At 49.4% G+C, this 24,612-nt stretch overlaps 1 protein-coding gene across 2 annotated transcripts in view; it reads left to right on the top strand.

Moving 5' to 3' along the window:
- LOC137621636 (uncharacterized) overlaps window positions 1-23,662 on the top strand; it is a 50,887-nt gene extending 27,225 nt beyond the window's left edge. For both annotated transcript variants that reach the window (XM_068352105.1, XM_068352104.1), the window contains 2 exons: window positions 5,360-5,551; window positions 22,033-23,662. In XM_068352105.1, the coding sequence (XP_068208206.1) occupies window positions 5,360-5,551; window positions 22,033-22,229 (389 nt within the window). In that variant the 3' untranslated portion in view covers window positions 22,230-23,662. The remainder of the gene's footprint in view (window positions 1-5,359; window positions 5,552-22,032) is intronic.
- Window positions 23,663-24,612: the final 950 nt, after the last annotated feature.

Below are 24,612 nucleotides of genomic sequence, written 5' to 3'. Positions count from 1 at the left end.
GACCTTCAGTTATTTCTTCTATATTATTTACGATGCGTACATGCCCTGGAGTTGCCGGTCGTCCTTGTGGGACTTTCATGTCGGACGTGAATACGGATCCGCACACCCTCTGCCCTCAATGTCGGGGCCGACGGTGTGACCAGGAGAACATGTGCCGTGAGTGCAGGGAGTGGTCTGCCTCCCAGTGGGAGAGGTTTGGCCGTCGGCGTAAGAAGAAGTCCAAGAGAGACCGTTCTCCTCCGGGGTTAGCCTTGAAGGAGGAAGGTTCTCGGGACTCTTCTTCCGCCGCCCAAACCTCCTCCGAAGCTCCCCCTCGTCCGCCTCCTAAGGAGAGTCGGCCGAGTGGGAGCGCAGGCCCTTGTTCTGTTTCCCGACCTTCGGTGGGGGGAGAGGGCGTCGCCTCCCATAGCGAGGCGGTTCCCCCTCCTCCTCCGGGGGAGGTTATTGATAATGCCTTATCCAGTGATGATCTTTTACAGATTTGGTCGTCCCTGGGGCTTAAGGGCTTGCCTTCCAGGGTCGCTCTTATTGACCTTGTCTCGTTGGGGGCCGCTGTTAAGCAGTCGCCGGCGGTAGCAGAGGTAGACCCTCTGTCTATTGTCGACGTCGTGGTGACAGAGGCCTCCGACGTGGCTGGGCAATCCGCCGCAGGTGCTGTTGCGGGTGATGGTGCTAAAGGCTCTCCTCCTCCTTCCGTACATCCTTCGAAGGGGGAAGTGAGTCCTTCGGTCTCGGCTGCTGCTCAGCTTCTTGCTGAGGGAAGTGCTTTGACGGAGACTCCCCTTCGGAGGACCGATGGTCCCGACGATCTTCCCCGAGGCCGCCTCCGCCGTAAGGCTCACCGTCCGCTACGCCACAAGGGCCTCCCTTCCCCTTACAGGGGGACTAAGAGGCGCCTTTTTGGGTCTTCATCCTCCGGGGGGGACTCTCCTTGTCAGCTTCAACCTACAGCTCCGCCTTCCTTGAACCTCTCTGCAGACCGCTCACCATCTCCTGCCAGATCTTCGCCTTCTGGAGAACTCGTCACCCGACGGGCAACGGTCCCTTCGGGGCTAAGGGATCCTTCCCTTACGCGAGCAGTGCTAGCGCGCAAGTGCTCTCCTGCTCGCCAGCGCTCTCCTGCTCGTCGACGATCTCCTGCTCGCCAGGACTCTGCTGCTCGTGGGCTCTCTCCTGATGTTCGCCCCCCTCGCCAGCGCTCTCCTGCTCGTCAGCTCTCTTCCGAGCGTCAGCGCTCATTTGAGGACCATCGCCCTGCAGTCTCTGACCACCCTTTAATTCCTGCTGAGCTCCCTGCTCACCATCTGCCTGGTCCTGTGGCTACGCAACACCGTGCTGCCCGTGTGTCAAAAACACATGTTCGCCAACGCGCCAGCGATCTCCCAGTTCCTGCTCGTGAACGCGCCGCGCCACCTGTCCTTTCACATGACACGCGTCGACCTTCTGCTCGCCAGCGATCTCCAGCTTGCCAGCGATTACCTCCTCGCCAGCGTTCACCTGCTTGCCAGCGCACACAGGCGATCCTAGTATCGCCTATTCAACAGTGACAGCTAGCGCGCCAACGTTCTCCAACGCTCTTGAAGGAACATGGTTCGCCAGCTTCTAGCTCGCCATCGCGCGATCGCCCGCCTGCGCATGCTGCTCGCCGTCGCTCGCCCCTGCACGATCGCCCTCCTGCGCATGCTGCTCGCCATCGCTCGCCCCTGCACGATCGCCCTCCTGCGGATGCTGATCACCATCGCACCCCATCACGCGATCGCCCACCTGCGCATGCTGCTCGCCATCGCTCGCCATCACGCGATCGCCCTCCTGCGCATGCTGCTCGCCATCGCTCGCCCCTGCACGATCGCCCTCCTGCGGATGCTGATCACCATCGCACCCCATTACGCGGTCATTCACCTGCGCATGCTGCTCACCATCGCACGCCAGTGCGTCGACATGCCACATCGCGCCATCGCCAACTTGAGCGACTGCACTCACCAGCTCGTCATCGATCGCCTGTGGATCTACATCGCCAGCGATCTTCCTCACCTACGCGGCAGCGCGTTCCCTCGCCGTCGCGCCAACGCTTGCGTTCGTCGCCTCGGACACGCGTTCATTTACCCGCCCACTCGCCTGCACGACCGCTCGCCTGTGCGCCCGCGCGATCATCCAACTGCGCGCCCGCGCGACCATCGTTCGCGGCGAATTCCGTATCCGGTGGTAGCAGCAAGAACGCGTGCTCCTAGACGGCACTCGGGATCACCTCCATCCAAACACAGGTTGGTAGTGCAGGACGAGGAGAGGTTAGTACATCATTCTTCCCCACCTTCTTTTCAGGCAGGTACCGTCGTGTCCACTCCGAAGGATCGCCCGATCCCTTTCCCTTTAGCGAGGATTTCGGACTCTGTGTCCTTGGAGCAGCAGACTTGGTTTGGTCCTCTGGCACGGGCGTTAGTGAGGGTTATGAAACCAGCACTCGCCGGCCAGGGTAACAAACCAACGGCTGTCTCTCCTACGCTGAAGAGAAAGAGAGGAGTGGACTTCGTGGTGACTTCCCCCAGGGCGAAGTTGGTTCCCAAGAGGTTGGTCGCGAAGGTCCCTTCTCCTGCACGAGTACTCTCTCCTCCCGTGGACGAGGCCTTTCCGTCCTCAGGTGAGTCCAGTGGGGCGGTAGTCTTCCCCTCGGCACCAGGGAGGGAGACTTCGCTTCAGGCAGGAGAATCGTCTCGTGAGGAAGTGGCCCCTCGAAACTCGTTGTTGGGATCCTGTATCCCTCCCAGGAGGGAATCCAAGGATTCCAAGACCGTCCCTAAATCCTCTGCAAGGATTTGTCAGGAACCCACGACTACCCAGGGGAATGTCCACATATCACCCCAGGAAGAGGTTCCTGGGGCAGGAGACTTAGCTGCCAGCCCGCAGGGAGGAGAACAGCAAGAATCCGAACATGCCTTCTGGCAGGTCCTAAGCCTGATAAGGCAACTTAACGGGCTTACGGATCCGGTCATCGCCCCCTGTGAAGGCAAAGACACGATTCTGGATGAAGTGTTTGACGTTCGGAAGGCCCCTAAGACCAGTGCAGCTCTGCCCTGGTCTCGGGGGCTGAAGAGTGCCAGGGCTAGGGCCAACGCTCAGCTCGCACTCCTTGCCTCCTCCAGTCGTTCCACTGCCGGGAACAAGCTCATCCCTCCTCCTCACCTCCAGCAGAGGAGGTATTTCGAGATCCTGGGTGAGCACAACTGTTCCATGACTCTGGTAGCTCCGCTATGGCATCACGCGGAATGGTTTCCGGACCTTCTGCAACTCCTGACGGATCTCCCAAGGGAGCTTCCTCCACGACACGAGCTTCTCAGACAACCCCACTCCGGCGTCCCTCACAGGGCCGTAGCCTCGCTGCGGCTTCACGCCTGGAGACTATCCAGCGTCTCCTCGCGGAGAGAGGCTTTTCGCAACAGGTTGCGGAGAGAATGTCTCGGCACCTGCGAAGGTCCTCTGAGGGAGTCTACCAAGCAAAGTGGAGAGTCTTTTGTGGTTGGTGTCGTGGAAGGGGTATCTCTCCACTCGATGCCACTATTCCAGCAATAGCGGACTTCCTCGTGTATCTGCGAGAAGAAATGCGCCTTTCTGTCTCGGCAGTGAAAGGCTATCGCTCAGCCTTAAGCTTGGCCTTCAGATTGAAGGGCGTGGATATTTCTTCATCGCTAGAACTCTCTTTACTCATACGTAGCTATGAGCTTACCTGCCCCCAGTCGGAAGTGAGACCCCCTCCTTGGAACGTGGTTCGAGTCCTCAGGTCGCTTTCCTACTCGCCTTGGCTTCGGCCAAGCGAGTTAGTGAACTTCATGGTCTCTCGTACGACATCGCCCATTCAAGGGGATGGGGGGAGGTAACGTTCAGGTTCGTCCCTGAGTTTGTGGCCAAGACTCAGAATCCTGGAGTGCCGGATCCTCGGTTCGACTCTTTCAGGATCGCGAGTCTCCGTTCTGTAACAAACGACCCAGACCAGCTGCTACTATGCCCAGTGAGGTGTCTGAGGTACTACTTGAAGAGAACGGCTGCAGTCCGTCCTCATGTGCGAGCTTTGTTTGTGAGCACAGGCAGGACAAAGAGGAGGGTCACCAGGAACACCATCTCTGCTTGGATTCGAAGGGTTATCCACCATGCCCTGAATCCTGACCCTCCTCCGTCACGTCGACCTCGGGCCCATGATGTCAGGGGTATTGCTACATCCCTGGCCTTCAAGAGAAACTTCTCTGTGACGCAGGTACTTCAAGCTGGGGTCTGGAAGCGTCAAACGACCTTCACAGCCCACTACCTGCAAGACGTGACCCACAGGAGCCTCGATACGTTTTCTATCGGCCCTGTGGTGGCTGCACAACAGCTGGTCTAACCTCAGACTCCTTTTTGGACAAGTAGCAGTAGGTTGAGGGCGTTGTTACCCGGTCTTAGTCTGCGTGAATGAAAGAGTATGTCTGACCCTTACTTCTTTCTTCATTCTCCCCTCTCTTGGGGAAGCAGCATCCTGGTCCTCGCATAGCTGACCTTGACCTCTGCAGGTAACCCATGCTTCTTTGTGCTCCTAGTATTAAGCTTAATACTGTTGCGTCTCCCATACCCTGACGAGGTGGTATGGGGAACGTCCTATCCTAGAATTCCTATCTGAAGGTCTCAAGGTCAACTTCATAGGACGAGTCACACTCTCCTCCTCACACTGCTTATGTAGGCCACTCGTTCCTAGCGATGCTAGGAACTTGTGAGGTACAGGGGCTCCCTCTCTCTAGTGCTGCTCACTGAGGGATCGAGCCCCCGGGCAAGCCGAAGTCAGTAAGGCTGGGGAATTTCCACCCTTCCTAAGGGGTAAGTCACCCTCTGTAAATAGCGTGGTTTGTATTTCGGATACGGAACAAATGACAAATTCGAAGATAATTTGTATTTTTCCTAACCATACAAACCTTAGCTATTTACACATATGTGCCCGCCGTCCCTGACCCCCAAGTCAAGTCCTACCTCTAAGTGAAGTGAAGCAAGTCACCGGTGTGTGGAGGGGGGGAGGGGTAGCAAGCTACCCTTCCCCACCCCCCGCTAACTAGCGCGGGGGTAATTAACCCTCGTTAAAACTATTGGCTTGTCATTTCAGCTGCGCTAAAAGGTAAACCCTCTGTAAATAGCTAAGGTTTGTATGGTTAGGAAAAATACAAATTATCTTCGAATTTGTCATTTTTTACAAGGACGTACCGGTACGTCTATGGGGGTAAAGGGATGAGTTTTGTGAAACGTACCAGTACGTCCTTTGGGGGTAAAAGGGTTAAGATTAAAATAAAGTCAGGGTGTATGATTGAGAAGTATACAGTACTTGCTTATTGTATTTTTGTATTTCCAGATGTCGGGTTTCAGTTAACATTCTGGACTCTTATATGTTTGGGGGCTGTCTTGAACTACTCGCTCTTCCTGTGCACCGCCTTAAATAGTGCATTGACAACATCGCTTGTATCGGTTGCCAAGTCAGTGATCCAGACTCTAGTTGGCTTTTTTGTCTTTGGAGGTGTTAAATATCATCCATTGAATATTACAGGTAAGGAGCAGTACAGAACTGTACTTCTTAAAACCAGTTAGTGCTATTCCATTTATATAAAATGTTTTGTAATAAATTGTATGTGTTCATGTAAGGATCAAAGCTCATTATTTTATTTATCATTTACTGCTCGGTGTTTATGAAGAAGTCAGGTCCTTGAAAGAACTAAGTTAGGTTTTCTCATAATCACTGGGTGCACAACTCCTCTATAATTAATTTCATTTTTTAAATATAAAACTTACCCTCTGGTTATATAAGAATGACTAAAGTCTCTTGACGCCCCGGCAGAAAATTCAAAATCTCGCGGCCATCGCAGGTGTGCCAGGTGTACACTAGCGCCCTCGCGGTACTACCAAACCCTTCAGATCTTCTCCTGCAGGAATTGCTGGCTGTACTATTGGAAATTCTCTCTCACTTTATTATCTGTTTGGACGTTATTTGGTGATGTTCTACGTTTTTTGACTTTGGGCTTTCGCTTAATTGATGTCTTTTTCGTTTACTCTTGAAATCTTTTTGTTTGGAGTTATATTAAATAATTTAACCTTTGTTTTATGTTTTCGGTCTCTCTTAACTTTTCATTATGGCTGACCCCTCCCCTGTAATTCGGAAGTGTGTGTTAAAGGTTGTCGTTCTCGACTTCCAAAGGGTTCTGTAGATCCACATAATATTTGCATTAAATGTAGGGAAAAATCATGATCTTTTGGGGATCGGTGTGATGAATGCGTTTCATTAACCGATAATGAATGGATAACATATGAACGTTATATTAAGAGATTAGAGAGGGACAGGGTTAGGCGCAGTTCATCACGCTCTGGTGATTTAACCTTGCCTAATGTCATTGATCCTATTCCTTCCCCCGTAGTGGTAGATCAGCAACAGAAGGAACCTTCTATGAAGGATATGTTTACCGCTATTCAGGCTCTCAGTGAAAGAGTTGAGTCTTTAGCGGCGGATAGAAATCAGATTTTATTCGAAATCAAGGTATTGAAAAATCGTGACTGAAGGAAATGTGAAAAGTGTTTCAAATGAGTTCAATGTTGCGGAGGGTGCGTCTGCATGATCTTGTCGTTCGTCCAGCCTACGACCTCTTTCAAGCTCCCGAACCCATGGGAGAAGTAATGTCGGACGGCAAAAGGGAATGAGAGGCTTCATCAGTCGTACAGACGGCCCTTCGAGCGTTCCTGCTGCCGTAGCACAGGTCGCTCGCCCTCATCATAGAAAAGATGAGGTTGGTGCGTTATCACCCTCCTCCGATGAATGTTCGGGTAGCGAGGCCTGGCGTCACGCGTCCAGACCGCTCAAAAGAAAATCGCTAGCGGTCGTTCAACGTCACGAATCGCCTATGCGTCGGCCAGGCTGTAGTACTTGGGATACACCTGAGCGTTTCCCTTCCCCTGACGCTTGCACACCTGCGAAACGCTCTGACCGTGGTGTAGTTGGCGATGTGTTACAGTCCGATTCAGAACTTTTGCCTGTTGCTGATATGACGATTCATGCTCCGCTGCTTCCGTCAGACTGGCTTTCGTCTCCCGAAAGTGGGAAGCTTGGTGATAGTGAGATAGAAGACGATCTCCCCTTAGAAGAGGAGTCGAATATATCGCATTCTGGCAATCCTAAGTGGTCTATGCTTTTGGGCATGAAACAACAGCTCTCGTCATCAATACGGTCTTATCAACCTGCGGTTGGGCGTCAGTCTTTGGACCCGTTGTCGCACAGGCGGCCTGTTTTGTCTGGTGCTGACTTGTTATCGCACAGGCGATCTCCCATCCGCAGTGCTCAACGGCAGGTTGATTTAGATGAGTCGCGTCATGGAGCTTTTGCCAAACAATCGACTTACGAACGCTACGAGGAACGGCGGCGGCGACAAGTGGACGCAATGCATCACCGTGACGGCTCTCGGCAGTCGACTCGTGATGCGATGGAGCATCAGCGTCAACAGCAAGTGGACGCTAGGCGTCAACAGCAAGTGGACGCTAGGCGTCCACGCGACGACACACGGCAGTTGACCCCTGACGCCGAGCGTCAGTCCATTCAACAGCAAGCGGACACTAGGCGTCCACGCGACGACACGCGGCAGTTGACCCTTGACACCGAGCGTCAGTCCATTCATGGCGTCACACACCGGTCAACCTCAACCTCTCCGCTTCAGTTGGAGGCTGTTCCCCAAACTACAGGTGAGTTTAAACGAAAGACTAGTGATCGCCCAATAGAAGCAATTACTGGCCATAGCAAGCGTTCTCATTCCGACATTGACTCTTCGGTTCAGGCTGTAGCAACAGCTGGACTGCCAGAAGATGACCCTGAGGAGGTTTCTGACATGGACGAACCATTAGAAGCCATTTCGGAAGAGGAAGAAGAGAAGCATTATCAACATTCTGTAGATCTTAAGAAGTTGATGTTTATTTTCACAGGCCTTTTTCCTGACCACTTTACCCCTGTGGCTCCTCGTTCTCCCCCATCAGAATTTACCCTAGGGAAGGCTACTAAAGTGCCCATTTATACTAAGATGGTGCTCTCACGCTGTTCTAAATGAGCCTTGAAATTAATGGGTTCCTGGATGGATTCAAAGAGGACTCTTGGCAAAACGGCCTTTGCTTTTCCACCCGCAAGATTGGCTTCCAAATCCAATGTTTGGTACGAGACTGGGGAAGCTCTGGGCTTGGGAGTTCCTGCCTCTGCCCAGGGAGATTTCTCGAGTCTGGTGGATTCTTCTCGTCGCCTGGCCTTGAGGAAAACGAAAGTATGGTGGTCAGTGACAGAGTTTGACCATTTACTTAAAGGCTTGTTCAGGGCCTTTGAAGTTTTTAATTAGCTAGACTGGTCATTGGGAGCCTTAAGCAAGAAGGTCTCTGAAATGAAAGGCACGGACACTAGTGGCCTTATTCATTTGATGTCCTGCATGGACAAGGGTGTGAGGGATGGCTCTAACGAGTTAGCTGCTCTGTTCACGGCTGGAGTGATTAAGAAGAGGGCTACTCTGTGTTCCTTTCTCTCAGCGGGAGTCTCCCCTTACCAGAGATCGGAGTTACTCTTCTCTCCTCTGTCATCTACTCTATTTCCACAAGAGTTGGTAGGGGAAGTGGCCACTGCTCTCACCCAAAAGGCCACGCATGTCCTAGTGGCCAATACGGCCAGGAAAGTTCTACTTTCTTCGTTTTCGTCCCTTAAACCAAAGGAAAGTACTTCTGGGGTACGACCTTCTCAGCCCTTTCGTGGTAAACCTACCGGAAGGGGTTCTTTCAGATCCGATGGGAGAAAACCTAAGAGGAGAGGAACCAAGACCGCCCGAGGTAGAGTCTGACTGCCCTATCCTTCAGACAGCAGTAGGTGCCAGGCTGATTTACTTCTGGAAGGCTTGGGAGAGGAATGGAGTGGACCCTTGGTCCGTCCAAGTGTTGAAGGAAGGATACAAAATCCTATTTCTATCAAATCCTCCACTAGTCACAAATCCGGTGGATCTATCGCCCAGATACAGGGAGGGACCAGAGAGGCAGGCCATGCGGCTTCAGATGTCTCTGTTACTAGAGAAGCGAGCAATAGAGAGAGTGCAAGATTTAACATCTCCGGGGTTTTACAACCGGCTTTTCTTAGTTCCCAAGAGTTCAGGGGAATGGAGACTGGTTCTGGACGTAAGTTTTCTAAATGGTTACGTCCAGAACACGACATTTACCATGGAGACTCCGAAGACGGTTCTGGCGGCGGTAAGGAGGGACGATTGCATGGTCTCATTAGACCTCCAGGACGCCTACCTCCATATTCCAGTACATCCCAGCGGCAGACGTTATCTGATATTCATGTACGGAAACAAGGTCTTCCAATTCAGAGCCTTATGTTTCGGTCTCTGCACAGCACCTCTATTGTTCACCAAGATCATGCTGAATGTGGCAAGCATGCTGCATTCAAGGAGAATCAGGGCCTCCCTGTACCTGGACGATTGGCTTATAAGAGCCACTTCAGCTGATTGCTGTTTGAAGGACTTGAGAATGACACTGGAATTGACCAAGGAACTGGGACTCCTGGTGAGTTCGAAGAAATCGCAGCTGACTCCATCCCAGGAGATTCTTTATTTGGGGATGGAGATTTACAGAGTTTTCAGGCTTTTCCATCGCCTGTGAGGATCCAAACAGCTCTCCTAAAACTTCAAGCTTTTATAAAGAAGGACCTCAGCTCAGTAAGGGAATGGATGAGCCTTCTGGGGACTCTCATCATTGGAGAAGTTCGTGACTCTGAGGAGGTTACATTTACGGGGCGTAAACGTAGATCTTCAGTTTCACCTCAATTGGCATTGGAAAAAAGGGGACAGTCTCGACAGGGAAAGCATTCCCATCACGGACTCCATAAAGTCACATCTTCAGTGGTCGAACGGCGAGCACAAACTGAAGGAAGGCCTGTCTTTACATCAGAAGAGCACAGACCTCGTGTTGTTTTCCGATGCCTCAAACTCGGGGTGGGGGGCAACATTAGGGAAGAAGGAGCTCTTGGGTCTGTGGACGATAGAGCAAAAAACTCTCCACATAAACCAAAAGGAGCTTTTGGCAATACATCTGGCCCTCAAAGGCTTCGAAGAGCATATCCTGATCAAAGTAGTCCAAATCAATGCGGACAGCACCACAGCCCTAGCTTATATAGCAAAGGAAGGCGGGACTCTCTCATGGACTCTGTACGAGATAGCGAGACCTCTTCTCATATGGGCAGAGGAAAGGAAAGTGACACTTTTGACTCGTTTTATTCAGGGGGTCAACATTGTAAGTGCGGACAGATTCAGCAGGAGGGATCAAGTTCTCCCCACAGAATGGATGTTACACCAAGAGGTCTGCAAGAATTTGTGGCAGTTACGGGGTCATCCTCGCGTAGATCTTTTTGCAACCGCAAAGACGAAGAGACTGGAGTGTTACTGTTCACCGGTACCGGATCCCAAAGCCATGCACATACTGTAGACGCTTTTCTAACAAATTGGTCACACATGGAGGTTTATGCATTCCCTCCCTTCAAGATTCTCTACAAAGTGATACAGAAGTTCGTGTCCCACGAAGAAACCAGGATGACTCTGATAGCTCCGTTCTGGCTGTCAAGAAGCTGGTTTCCAGAGGTACTAGAATGAATGGTAGATGTCCCAAGAAGCCTTCCCTTAAGACCAGATCTTCTCAGACAACCTCACTTGGCTCAAAACCACCTAAACCTCCGAGCTCTACGTCTGACTGCCTTCAGACTATCGAAAAACTCGCTAGAGCTAGAGGCTTTTCGAAGAAGGCAGCCAAAGCTATTGCGAGAGCAAGGAGGTCTTCCACCATCAAGGTGTATCAGTCCAAGTGGGAGTTGTTCAGAGAATGGTTTAGAGCTAACTCCGTTTCTTCATCCAGTACCTCTTTGACTCGGATAGCAGATTTCTTCCTAGACCTCAGAAATAAACATAACTTCTCGTCCTCTACAATCAAAGGTTACAGAAGTATGTTGGCTACGGTTTTTAGGCACAGGATCTTAGACCTTTCCAATAATAAGGATCTGCAGGACCTGCTTAAGTCTTTTGATACCTCCAAGAAAAGACAATCACAATCACTTGCCTGGAACTTGGACGTAGTGCTTAAATTCCTCATGAGTGACAGATTTGAGCCTTTACACTCGGCTTCGTTTAAGGACCTAACCTTGAAAACTTTGTTTCTGGTTAGTCTAGCCATTGCTAAAAGGGTTAGTGAAGTTCACGCTTTAAGCAGGAACATTGGTTTCCGGGATGGAAAAGCCATTTGCTCCTTACAGTTGGGATTTTTGGCCAAGAATGAAAATCCTTCCCGCCCATGGCCAAAATCCTCCGAGATTCCTAACCTTTATGATGTGGTGGGAGACGAGTTGGAGAAAGTGCTCTGCCCTGTAAGAGCATTACGACTCTATTTGGACAGAACTAAGAGTTTGAGAGGCGACTCAGACGCTCTGTGGTGTGCAGTTCGAAAACCTTCACTGCCCATGTCAAAGAATGCCTTATCCTTTTTCATTAGGCTCTTAATTAGAGAGGCTCACGCCCAGTGTGATGAGGCAGATCAGAGGCTTCTCAAGGTGAAGACACATGAAGTCAGAGCGGTAGTGACTTCAGTGGCTTTTAAACAGAACCGTTCTCTGCAAAGTTTGATGGATACGACCTTTTGGAGGAGTAAGTCCGTATTCGCATCTCATTATTTAAAGCATGTTCAGACTCTCTATGAGGACTGTTATACGTTCTGTCCATTCGTAGCAGCGAATGCGATAGTAGGGGAGTGATCTACCACTACGTTCCCTTTTTCCTAATACCTTTTTCTTTCTCTTGGAACTTGGTTTTTAGTTATGGTTTATGTGGAGATTGGTCGTCAGTCTTCCGCAATCTATTGTTTGGTCAGGTGGTCAATTTGTTCCTAGAGTGGGGCCAGAACAAGGGTTTGTTCCGTAACCGAAATACAAACCACGCTATTTACAAAGGGTTATTACTTTTAGCGTAGCTGAAATGGCGAGCCATTAGAATTTAACGAGGGTGTATTACCCCCCGCGCTAGTTAGCGGGGGGGGTAGGGGAGTGGTAGCTAGCTACCCCTCCTCCCCCTCACACACACGTGAATACTCACTTTCACTTTTGGCTCGGACTGTGACAGACGTCTCTGTCTTGGTCCTCGCTTGGCAGCCATTGTCTGTTTTGTCTTTACTTAATCGCTTACTTTTCTTTTACTCAATATATATGTAAACATGTTTTCATGTTTGTATATATATTTGAGTATAGAAATAAGTAAGTTTCCTTTTCAGATGTGTGTGTGTAGTGTACGATATCTACGTGGAGGCCTCGGCAGTTAGGCCACCACGGCGTATTTTATGGGTGGCGATCGAGTTTGACTTATGTCTTTCTCTCTCTCTCTCTCTCTCTCTCTTGAGGTCGTTCACCCTTTTTACTACGTGTTACTACGCCCTTGTAGCCTAGCTTCCTTTCCGTGTGGGGGGTTGCTACGCGTACGTTTGTATCAATTAGTTATGAATCTAATTGTAGTTGTTTTTTTTCAGCTTGTAGAACGATTCCTTTCGGGGTTTTCGTTCTTTCTTTAGTGTTCATTCATTTTTTAATTACATAATTACATAGTTACATAATTATAATTGTTATAATTCTGTTTTGGTTACAGCTCTCCTTCCGCGAGTGTAAGTGGTTGTGAGGGCACGTGCCTGTTGTGTAATTCTTGTTCCTTTCCCTCGGGATTCCTCTTCGGAGCCTTCCCGGGGGAATGAATGTGTACTAATATTATTTGTTTTATTTTTTTACAGTTACCGATCTAGTTCGTTTCTGTAATATAGCAACGGTGTGAGCTGTCTGGTTGAGTCCTGGGGATTCGGCTGTTGCTGCCTCCCCCCTTGTATTTTCGTCAGGGGCGTGTCTCCTTCTACTGGTAGTACTCCCGTGTCGACGGACAGCTCTCCAGTTCATTTTCCTTCCGAGGGAAGTTTTTCCTGTCCAGGCTTGAGTTTTTCCCCTTTTGGGGGGTTCTTCTCTTGCCTTTTTTTTTTTTTTTTTTTTTCGTGCGACTATGCTCTTGGTGCTGAGCGGTCGCACCTGCAGTTTCGCTCAAGGGGCTGGGCAACTGCAGGAGCTCCTCTTCGGAGGATTGCTCCTTTTAGGTCACTGGCTGACCAGTCTCTTCCTCGAAGTGTTTCTCTTTCGTTCGCGAGAGAGTACACTCATAGAGACTCCTCTTCGGAGGTTTCTTCTGTTGCTGTTGGCCTCCCTCGCCGTAAGGCCCTCCGTCCGCCTCGTCGTAAGGGCCTCTCATCTCCCTATAAGGGTGCTTGAGGCGCCCTTTTGGATCTCCGTTTGCAGCCTACACTCCTTTTTTCTCGATCTTCCGCCTTGGTGCAGATGGACAGCAGTCTGATCTCGTCTTCCGACGGGCAACGGTCTTCCCGACGGACAACGGTCTGCCCGACGGACAGCGGTCTTCCGACGGACATCAGTCTCCCGGCGGACAACGATTCCTTCGGGGCAAAGGGTTGCCCCCACGGGGGTTCTTCCCTTGCGTGTCAGGGTTTCCCTGCGCGCCCTTCTGCTCATCAGCGCTCTCCTGTTCGTCAGCGCTTTCAAGATGATCTTCCCTGCGGTTCCTGTTACGTGCCCTGTGCGCCCACGTTCGCCCTCGCGATCTAGAACTTCGGTTCAGGTCGGGGTCAAGGACTTCTTCTTTGCGCAGGCTTCCACGCGTAGCCTTCTGATCGCCATCGCGCGACCCTCAACTGCGGATGCTGATCGCCATCGCGCGACCCTCAACTGCGGATGCTGATCGCCATCGCGCGACCCTCAACTGCGGATGCTGATCGCCATCGCGCGACCCTCAACTGCGGATGCTGATCGCCATCGCGCGACCCTCAACTGCGGATGCTGATCGCCATCGCGCGACCCTCAACTGCGGATGCTGATCGCCATCGCGCGACCCTCAACTGCGGATGCTGATCGCCATCGCGCGACCCTCAACTGCGGATGCTGATCGCCATCGCGCGACCCTCAACTGCGGATGCTGATCGCCATCGCGCGACCCTCAACTGCGGATGCTGATCGCCATCGCGCGACCCTCAACTGCGGATGCTGATCGCCATCGCGCGACCCTCAACTGCGGATGCTGATCGCCATCGCGCGACCCTCAACTGCGGATGCTGATCGCCATCGCGCGACCCTCAACTGCGGATGCTGATCGCCATCGCGCGACCCTCAACTGCGGATGCTGATCGCCATCGCGCGACCCTCAACTGCGGATGCTGATCGCCATCGCGCGACCCTCAACTGCGGATGCTGATCGCCATCGCGCGACCCTCAACTGCGGATGCTGATCGCCATCGCGCGACCCTCAACTGCGGATGCTGATCGCCATCGCGCGACCCTCAACTGCGGATGCTGATCGCCATCGCGCGACCCTCAACTGCGGATGCTGATCGCCATCGCGCGACCCTCAACTGCGGATGCTGATCGCCATCGCGCGACCCTCAACTGCGGATGCTGATTACGCATGCTGCTCCTCATCGCACAACCCTGAACGATCGCCCTCCTGCGGATGCTGATCACCATCGCACCCTTTCACGCGATCATTCACCTGCGCATGCTGCTCGCCATCGCACAACCCTGCACGATCGCCCGCTTACGCATGCTGCTCCTCATCGCACAACCCTGAACGATCGCCCTCCTGCGGATGCTGATCACCATCGCACCTTTTCACGCGATCATTCACCTGCGCATGCTGCTCGCCATCGCACAACCCTGCACGATTGCCCGCTTACGCATGCTGCTCCTCATCGCACAACCCTGAACGATCGCCCTCCTGCGGATGCTGATCACCATCGCACCTTTTCACGCGATCATTCACCTGCGCATGCTGCTCGCCATCGCACAACCCTGCACGATTGCCCGCTTACGCATGCTGCTCCTCATCGCACAACCCTGAACGATCGCCCTCCTGCGGATGCTGATCACCATCGCACCCTTTCACGCGATCATTCACCTACACATGCTGCTCGCCATCGCTTACCATCACGCGGTCATTATCGCCAGCGATCTTCTTCACCTACGCGGCAGCACGATCCCTCGCCGTCACGCCATCGCTTGCGTTCGTCGCCTCGGACACGTGTTCATTTACCTGCCCACTCGCCTGCGCGATCGCTCGCCTGCGCGCCTGCGCGATCGCTCGCCTGCGCGCCTGCGCGATCGCTCGCCTGCGCGCCCGCGCGCCCGCGCGACCATTCGCCTTTGCGCGACTGTTCGCCTTTGCGCAACCGTTCGCCCTCGCGCGACCATAGTTCGCGGCGAATTCCACAGCCGGTGGTAGCAGCAGGGACGCGTGCTCCTAGACGGCACTCGGGATCACCTCCATCCAAGCACAGGTTGGTAGTGCAGGACGAAGACAGGTCAGTACAGCATTCTTCCCCACCTTCTTTTCAGGCAGGTACCGTCGGGTCCACTCCAAAGGATCGCCCGATCCCTTTCACCTTAGCGAGGATTTCGGACTCTGTGTCCTTGGAGCAGCAGACATGGTTTGGTCCGCTGGCACGGGCGTTACTGAGGGTTATGAAACCAGTACTCGCCGGCCAGGGTAACAAACCAGCGGCTGTCTCTCCTACGCTGAAGAGAAAGAGAGGAGTGGACTTCGTGGTGACTTCCCCCAGGGCGAAGTTGGTTCCCAAGAGGTCGGTCTCGAGGGTCCCCTCTCCTGTACGAGTACTCTCTCCTTCTCCTGCCCTGGAAGGATTTTTGGCGGGGGGGCTTTCCGTTCAAGATTTCTCCATCGGACAAGGGGTGACTGCTTACCTCTTCCTCTGGGAGCTTACCAGGTTCTTTCCCTCCTCGGTTACGGCCCGAGGTTTGGTTCAAGGAAGCTACAGGAAGATCAAGGGTACTTTCCTCCTCTCGAGCTCAGACACCTTGGCCTTTCGTCGTTAAGTATCTACTTGCGGACAAGCTCGATGTTGTACCATCTGGACGCGCTGACTGAAGGCTTCCTTCGGGTGTCTCATCTGTGGAGGTCGACGACCTCAGACACCCTTCCATCCTTGAGAAGAGTTTTGTCTGTGCCCAAGGACAGAGACTTAGACAGCTGCTGTGCGGAGTAAATCGACTTCCGGTTTCACTCCCCCAAGGCGCTTTCTTCCAGACTCTGCAGGGCTCCAGCGCCCTTTTCTTTCAACCACGTCGGCCTAAGTTATCGGCTACGACAACTGGGACAAGGTGTCCAATTGCAGTTTCCTCCTGTCAGGAACAGATGGCACGGGAGATTCCCCCGGGGGGGCATAGGCCTAAAGGAGTTCACGAACTCTAGGATTGCAGGTTTTTTCGCTGGGAGGATGCTTAAGGTTACTCATCCGAATGACAGCTTCCCGATGCCCATTCCCGCACAATCTCTGTGAGTAGCCAAGGATATCGCGCCTGCTGTCTCTGTCAGCGAATTCAGTGTCTCTGAACCTCTATGCCATAGCGTCAGCAGAGTTGCCCGGTTGGGCAGAATGATCCATACCTTAGGCGAAGGTCTTCCTTAGGATCATCGACGGCTTCACCCCCGGTCCCCTCAGTCGATCCTTTCTTGTAAGGAAGGATCTGAGAGGGGATGTCCATAGTCGACCTCTCAGTCCTGATCAAGTTTGTCGAACAAACTTCGGCCAGCGTAGACCAGCAGAATCGATCAGACTGGTAACGAGGCGACAGGACTCCTTTAACCCTGGATCGGAAGGACGGGTACTTTCAGTTTCCATTCCATCCATCTTCCAGGGTGCTCGTCGAATTCAGCCTAGACTGCAAGTATTCCTGCTTATGATGCAGTGTGGCTATCCCGCCGTGGCATAGCAGGTTTGTTTCCCCAGAGAACTCTCCCTGCCTTCCTCTTGGCCGCTCAGATGCAGGCTTCCGCCTCCTCTGCTGTTTGGAGGGCTGGTCAACTCCGGTAGGCTCGGGTTTCGACCTTCTTCAGCGCCGGGACTAGCTTCCGGAATGTGACCATGAGTGTGGGCTCATGGTATTTTGCTTGGAGCCTTCTCTTCCTCTGCCTCAACATCTGGAGTATCTGGCCATGATTTTGAGTCAACCGCCTTACCACATTGGAAACCCCGCTTCTCGTCCGTCCAGCGAGGTTAAGCAACGTCGGTACTTGGATGGGTGACCACCTGGGGACGCCAGATTCTGTTACCGCATCCTCCGAGCCTTCCTTTCGGTTGACTGTGGCAAGACTGAGGAGAGTCGCAGTACCTGTTCTCAGTCAAGCAGAGCTTTCAGCCCTACCTTGGAACGTTTCCTAGTTCTTCTTTCCTCATTGACCCGTCTATAGTCCGAACGGTCGCCTCAGGATAAGTTCCATGTGGGGCGATCCAAGTCCCGGTGGCTTCAGGCAATGTTTAACCGGACTCCCTGGCCCTATGGGACCAGCGGAACTATTAGACCTGCAATGGGTGTTGACCTATGGAGCCTCTTGATGGTAGTGGATATTCTTGTCCTTTCCCCACATTCTTGATGCGGTTCTCGGACTCGTCAAAGGAAAGGGGGGGGGCCATGTTCCGGTCCAGGCCTATGGTCAAGACCTGAAGGATACCTCTCCATCATTCAGGCAGGCTTAAGGGCCTTAGTCTGGCCCCTCTTCAGATCCTACAGCTCCTGCCAAGTCGCCCCGTTGCGCGTCGACTTCATCCTAACCAGCAGGGGACGCATTTTCACACCTTCACATCTTGTAGTAGAGATACCGGGATGATTGAGATTCTCTCAATTCCACCATCGGCTCTCTCATTCCAGGCAGGGGAATGTCTCTCTCAGACTATCCGAGCAGAGCCTCATAGAGAGAGTGTACCTAGGGGTCTTTGACCTTGGGTAACCAGCAAGTGCTGGTCTGGGGGACCTGATCGCAACACCTTGGAACCTCAAGCTTCCACTAGTCTTACCCCCAGTCTCAGACCCCGAGACTCTGGCAAGATGCATTCCGGTGATGGTGGGACAAATTCGACGCCTGCGTCTTCCCTCCTTTTTGTCTGCGGACAATGGGTCTCAACAAAACCAGGTTGTCTGTCAACCTTTCAATGGGAGAGCTCCACTGGGACTATGCGCAGAACGGTTTCTGGACCCTCTGCTTCCCCTGACGGAACTCCCGGGAGAGCTTCTCCCACGGCGCAGACTACTCAAGCAACCACACTGCGACATCTCTCCCGAACCGGGGCATTGCTTCGGCTTCATGCCTGGAGACACTACGCTTCCTCCTCTAGAAGAGACAACCCGCTACAGTCGCGGTACGGAGGTCGCGTCATCTGCGATAGTCATCCACAGGGGTCTCCCAGGCAAAGTGAAGAGTCTAAGGTGGTGGGTGCTGTGGGAGATATACCTCTTCCCGTGAGGCCTCTTCTCCAGCAATAACGGTCTTATTGCCTTTCGGCGGGAGGAAGCTCCTTTCCGCTCTCGGCAATGAAGCCTGTCGCTCAGCCTTTCCCTGACCTTCAGGCTTAAAGGAATAACTTTTTCCTGCCCGCTGGATCTATCCTCGCTCATGCGAAGCTACGATCGTCCCTGCCCTAGTCGGAGGAAGACCTCCAACTTGGAGCATGGCTCGGACTTTTAGTCCTTTAAGAGATCTTCTCAAGACCCTTTTACGACAGGCCTCGGATTGTATTCCGCCTTGGGTCTTCTGCTCACTCTGGCCACGGCCAGTGTGTAAGCAATCTTCTTGGTCTCTTACTACTCCCCCCTTTCTAAGGAAGAGGGGAAGGCAACATTCAGGCTCGCTCCTGAGTTGTTGGCTAGACTCAGAATCTGAGGGTCCCGACCCTTCGGTCCGATTCATTCAAGATTTCGAGTCTCCATTCTGTGTGTTATGTCCCAAGACCTTCTCTTTCTTGCCAGTAAGGAATCGAGAGGTTAGCGCTGGGAACAGCTGCAGTTTGGCCTCAGTTGCAGCCGATTTGGGAACACATGGAGGACATGGGGGGAGAGTCACCAGTATACCTCTTCAGCCCGGACTCGAGTACATTCATCTCGACCTGTCTTCAAACCCTCCCCCGTCACGTCGCCCTACAGCACGATGTTGGATACATCGCAACGTCCTCGCCTTCGAGTAATACTACTCTGTGACGCAGGTGCTACAAGCTGGAGTCTGGAAGCGTCTGATGACCTTCGCAGCCCGCTTCCTGCAGGGCGTGACCCACAGGAGTCTCGATACGTTTTCTATCGCTCTGTGGTGGCTACACAACAGCTGGTCTAACCTCAGGCTCCTTTTTGGACAGGTAGCAGAAGGTTGAGGGCATTGTTATCAGGTTTTAGTCTGCATGAACGAAAGAAGTATGTCTGGCCCTTACTTCTTTCTTCATCATCCCCTCTACGGGGAAGCAGCATCCTGGTCTCTGCATAGCTGACCTCGAACCTCTGCAGGTAAACCATGCTTCCTTGTGTTCCAAGTATTGAGTCAATACTGTCGCGTCCCCCATACCCTGACGAGGTGGTATTGGGAACGTCCTAACCCAGAGTTCCTTCTGGAACTCCAGGTCAACTGCCTAAGACGGGTCACACTTCTTCCTTCACACACAAGCTTACGTAGGCCACATGGTTCCTTGCGGAGCAAGGAACTTGCGAGGTGCAGGGAATCCTTTTCTCGAGTGCGACTCACTCGGATTCTGAGTCCCCGGGTAAAGCCAAAGCCAGTATGGCTGGGGACTTACCACCCTTCCTAAGGGATAAGTCACCCTTTGTAAATAGCGTGGTTTGTATTTCGGTTACGGAACAAATGACAAATTCGAAGATAATTTGTATTTTTCCTAACCATACAAACCTTAGCTATTTACACATATTTGCCCGCCAGCCCTGTCCCCCAAGACAAGTCCTACCTCTTAAGTGAAAGTGAGTATTCACGTGTGTGTGAGGGGGAGGAGGGGTAGCTAGCTACCACTCCCCTACCCCCCTGCTAACTAGCGCGGGGGGTAATACACCCTCGTTAAATTCTAATGGCTCGCCATTTCAGCTACGCTAAAAGTAATAACCCTTTGTAAATAGCTAAGGTTTGTATGGTTAGGAAAAATACAAATTATCTTCGAATTTGTCATATTAGTTGAGGTCCTGTCATGTTATAGGTTATTGCACCGTTTGACAGCTCCTAGAGATCATCAGCCCCCTGGGTGGGCCGCTGGATCTTCTAAGGATAGCAGACAAAATGAGGCAGAGTATCATTGCTGTCAGCTTCCTTATCAGGTGAGAACCTCTTAAGTTGTTTATGTAACTCTTAAGTGAATTTCCAATTATGTAGCTGTCTCTGACCCGCCACCAATGGTGTCAATCAGCCATTCTTATATAACCAGCGGGTAAGTTTTATATTTAAAAATTATATTTTCATAATAAAATAAATTTTTTAATATACTTACCCGCTGGTTATATAAGTTAAAAACCCACCCTCCTCCCCTCTAGAGACGACCATGGGGCATGGAAGATCTGAAGGGTTTGGTATAGTTCTACCTGTAGTACCGCGAGGGCGCTAGTGTACACCTGCGATGGCTGCGAGATTTTGAATTTTCTGCCGGGGCGTCAAGAGACTTTAGCCATTCTTATATAACCAGCGGGTAAGTATATTCAAAAATTTATTTTATTATGAAAATATCATATTTGAACTTTTTTCTGTCTCTGATTCATTCATTTATGAAGTAAAATTGACTCCAGCTTCCCTATCATATGTTGGCAGATTATAGAAAGCATTAGGAATTTATGGAAAAACAATGGTCCTCACATTTCTATCTGTTGCCCCATGAGTGGGTAAAAGTAAAGGTGCATCCACACTTGTTGACAACAAAGTTTAAAACAAGAGCAATGTATGAAACTTGGTCTTGTTTGAATGTTGGGCAACACAAAAGTCGACTTGGTGATGCCGTCCACATTTGTCTCTGGAGACTTGAAAGAGTATGTCGGCATATGAGGATGCATTGTTAGCATCTGCTGCTGTTGTGATTTTTTGCTTACATCAGGAAAGGCATCAACATGAATTCTGGTGGAGACCCTCATTTTATGGGTTGAATCCCATAGCAATGGGTATCTCTTGGTCACTTAGTGGTCTGGCTGTCATTGTAGGTGTTCTGTGTCTGCTCTGATATCTCCAACCACATCGACTCGTCCACACAAGGTTTGCCAATATATCACAAATAAATCGCTACCAACATTTCGACGACAATGTTTCATCAACATTAGAACACCTTGAGGCCTGCCAAGTTGTACTTTGTTTTGCCGACTTTTGTCCCTATTGTGGACGTACCTTAATGTCATTCAAGCTTCTTTAGTAGTAAATCACTTCTCTGGACTAATCATTATGTACTTTGGCCAGGTATTTATGTGGTCTCTGAGCTGGTAGTACAGTATATTTGATTTGGTTAGCGCTGCCACGTAGTTTTCTCCTTTTTTTGTAGCCCTAATTCTCCATTTTAACTTTATTTATGGTATTCATTTTACTTTAACTTGTTTGTACAAGAGAAGTAAACCCATCCTTAATGTTTATCATTCACATGACATTTTTATATTGCATTGTTACCTTGTAATAATTTTTTTATAATTCCATTTTATAATCTTATCACGACATAACCTTGTAGATATAATGATGAGGGAATTTCAAGTGTCTCTAACGCTTTAATCTAGTTCATTAGGACGCAGTTCCGGTAGGCCCTGCTGCTTCCTCCGGTGCCTTAGATGACCGCGGAGGTAGCAGCAGTAGGGGATTCAGCATTCTGAAGCTTCATCTGTGGTGGATAACGGGGGAGGGTGGGCTGTGGCACCCTAGCAGTACCAGCTGAACTCGATTGAGTCCCTTGTTAGGCTGGGAGGAACGTAGAGAGTAGAGGTCCCCTTTTTGTTTTGTTTCATTTGTTGATGTCGGCTACCCCCCAAAATTGGGGAAGTGCCTTGGTATATGTATGTATGTATTAGGAGGTCATTTCAATTCACTTCAATGACAGTATAGTTTATAAGATGATAATTGGGATTTCTCATGACCATATAATTTTTCACAGGTATTGTTATGAATACAACGGGTGGAGTATTATACACCTTCACAAAGTATAAAGAAGGCAAGAAGAAATCGTTCCAAGACGAGAATTGCAATAAAGTCGTCGTCAACGGCGAAACGAGCGCTGTCGAAAGAAGCACGCCGTTGCCCAACGGCGTAGTAAGAGATGATCATAGTCTAAGAGAAATCAAAGTTAGTTAATGTATTTGTGTAGATAGGCTTTTATTTTATTTTGAAAAAAAAATTTTATAGCTATTTATTGCATAATCTTAGTTCAGCCTTTCTATGTTGGATGTTCTAAGCATATCGGGAGTCGGTCTTGTACATTGTTGTACCGAGTACAATGCAGAAGTGTGTATTTTTCATTCTATTTTGTAGTGCTAAATGCAATTTACAATTTGCCATTTTTGTGATTCTGCCATAGTTGCTAAATATTGCACCAGAAATCAGAAAATGTAGCTATTGTGATGCTGGTCACAATTTGTATTGCATTATCTGAAATAGTTTCATTTAAAAAAGCAGTTGGCTGCATTGATTATTACTTAAATATTCAATTGAGTATTTTATTTATATATAATTACTGTGGACACGACAGTATTTCCAGTTAGGGCATGCTCGAGAGATGAGCTAATTCATTATTTACACACTGCAGTATTTCCAATTAAGGCATGCTCGAGACATGAGTCAATGAGCTAATTCGTTATTTACACACTGCAGTATTTCCAATTAGGGCATGCTTGAGACATGAGTTAATGAGCTAATTCATTATTTACACACTGCAGTATTTCCAATTAAGGCATGCTCGAGACATGAGTTAATGAGCTAATTCATTATTTACACACTGCAGTATTTCGAGTTAGGGCATGCTCAAGATATGAGCTATTTAACTAATTTACATACTACAGTATTTATTTAGGGCATGCTCAAGATATGAGCTATTTAACTAATTTACATACTACAGTATTTCCAGTGAAGGTATGCTTGAGAGATGAGCTAATTCATTAATTTACCCAAAAGCCTTTGGCAGGGGCTCGCCTAAGCACTGAATCTGCATTGAGCTCCATCTTTATTTTTTTGGATGCACTATTTTTTTTATTTAAGACACACTGACATTTTTTCTTCTAGAGTTGTGGTTCCTGCACAATATTTAATTTAGTCCAACAGTTATTTATGAGTTGTGTGATGATGATAAGTTTTATATTGCCACTCTATTAAGTATCCTAGCGTATGACTCTGTTACGTATGATATAAATATGTTCTCATATTTAATAGTCTCTCTCTTTTATGTAACTGCATTCTCTCATATTCAAAAGGATACCATCTCAGTATTATTGTATAATCGAGTTTTTTTGCATTGTATATCAAGTGGGGGAGTCTTAATGCCATGACATTTATTCAGACGATATTTTTTTTCATATTTTTGCCTGATCTGTAAACTGGAGGTATTGTACCTGTTTTTGACAAAACTGCAAGGCATGTGATTATATTGTATAATTTTGATGAATAACTCCCATTAATTTATGCATGTGAAGGAGGGGACAGCTTTAATGTTTATGCACACAGGGTAAGTTTTAATGCAAAATACATTCATTATTTGGTATATGCATTTATTTTTGTCTTCGAAATAGCTTTCGCACAATATATAAAATTCTCAGTTAATTAAGTATAACATAGAATTCATTTTAGTGCAGATATTGTTAAAATGTTCATCAATCAGATTGATAACTCTCTCGCCAAAAGTGAAGATTGTCAGTCAGACCTTGAAGTACTGAGATTGTATATATTCTGTTATAAGACAATTCAGTTATCAGCAACTGTTCAATTTGTCATCATTTTATTTTTATTTTTCATACTTTATACAAGCAATTAGTTCCTATTTCTGACATTGCAGAAAGTAATTACACAATTTGAAGCATCATTTATTCTTAATATAGCAATAAACCCATACAGTCACTTCCACCTCACAGACATTGGAGTGAAATACAGACTGACATTGTCTGAATTGGTCATGTATGTATTACAGGGTTTCAGAATGTTTTTTATAATTTTTTTATGATTTCAGCCTCTTTTCGAACCCATTTATTATTACAGTAGTATTATTACTTGATAAGCTTCAACCCTAGTTTGAAAAGCAGGACACTAAAATCCCAGGGGCTCCAACAGGGAAAATAGCCTAGTGAGGAAAAGAATCAAGGAAAAATGAAATATTTTAAGAATAGTAACAATATTAAAATGTTTCCTATATAAACTATAAAAACTTTTAACAAAACAAGAGGAAGAGAAATAAGATAAAGTGTACCCTCAAGCAAGTGAACTCTTGACCCAAGACTAGAGAACACTGTTTCAATTTTGGAGTGTCTTGCTGACAATGTGAATGTTTCTTTTAATGCCAAAGTTATTCAATCTTTATTTGTTATGGTGTCATCTGAAGAGTGATATGGTTTTACTTGGTACATAGTTGTAAGTTGTTCAGATATGTATATATTCTTTTACGATTGTGAGGAACATACAGAAGGCCCTCAACTTACTAACTTAATTGGTATGATTTCCCAGCTATGAAAGTCAACAAATAGGTTTCATATGA

The sequence above is a fragment of the Palaemon carinicauda genome, chromosome 28, assembly GCF_036898095.1.
Source record: "Palaemon carinicauda isolate YSFRI2023 chromosome 28, ASM3689809v2, whole genome shotgun sequence".
Lineage (NCBI taxonomy): Eukaryota > Metazoa > Arthropoda > Malacostraca > Decapoda > Palaemonidae > Palaemon > Palaemon carinicauda.
This window is presented reverse-complemented; position numbering and strand designations above follow the sequence as displayed.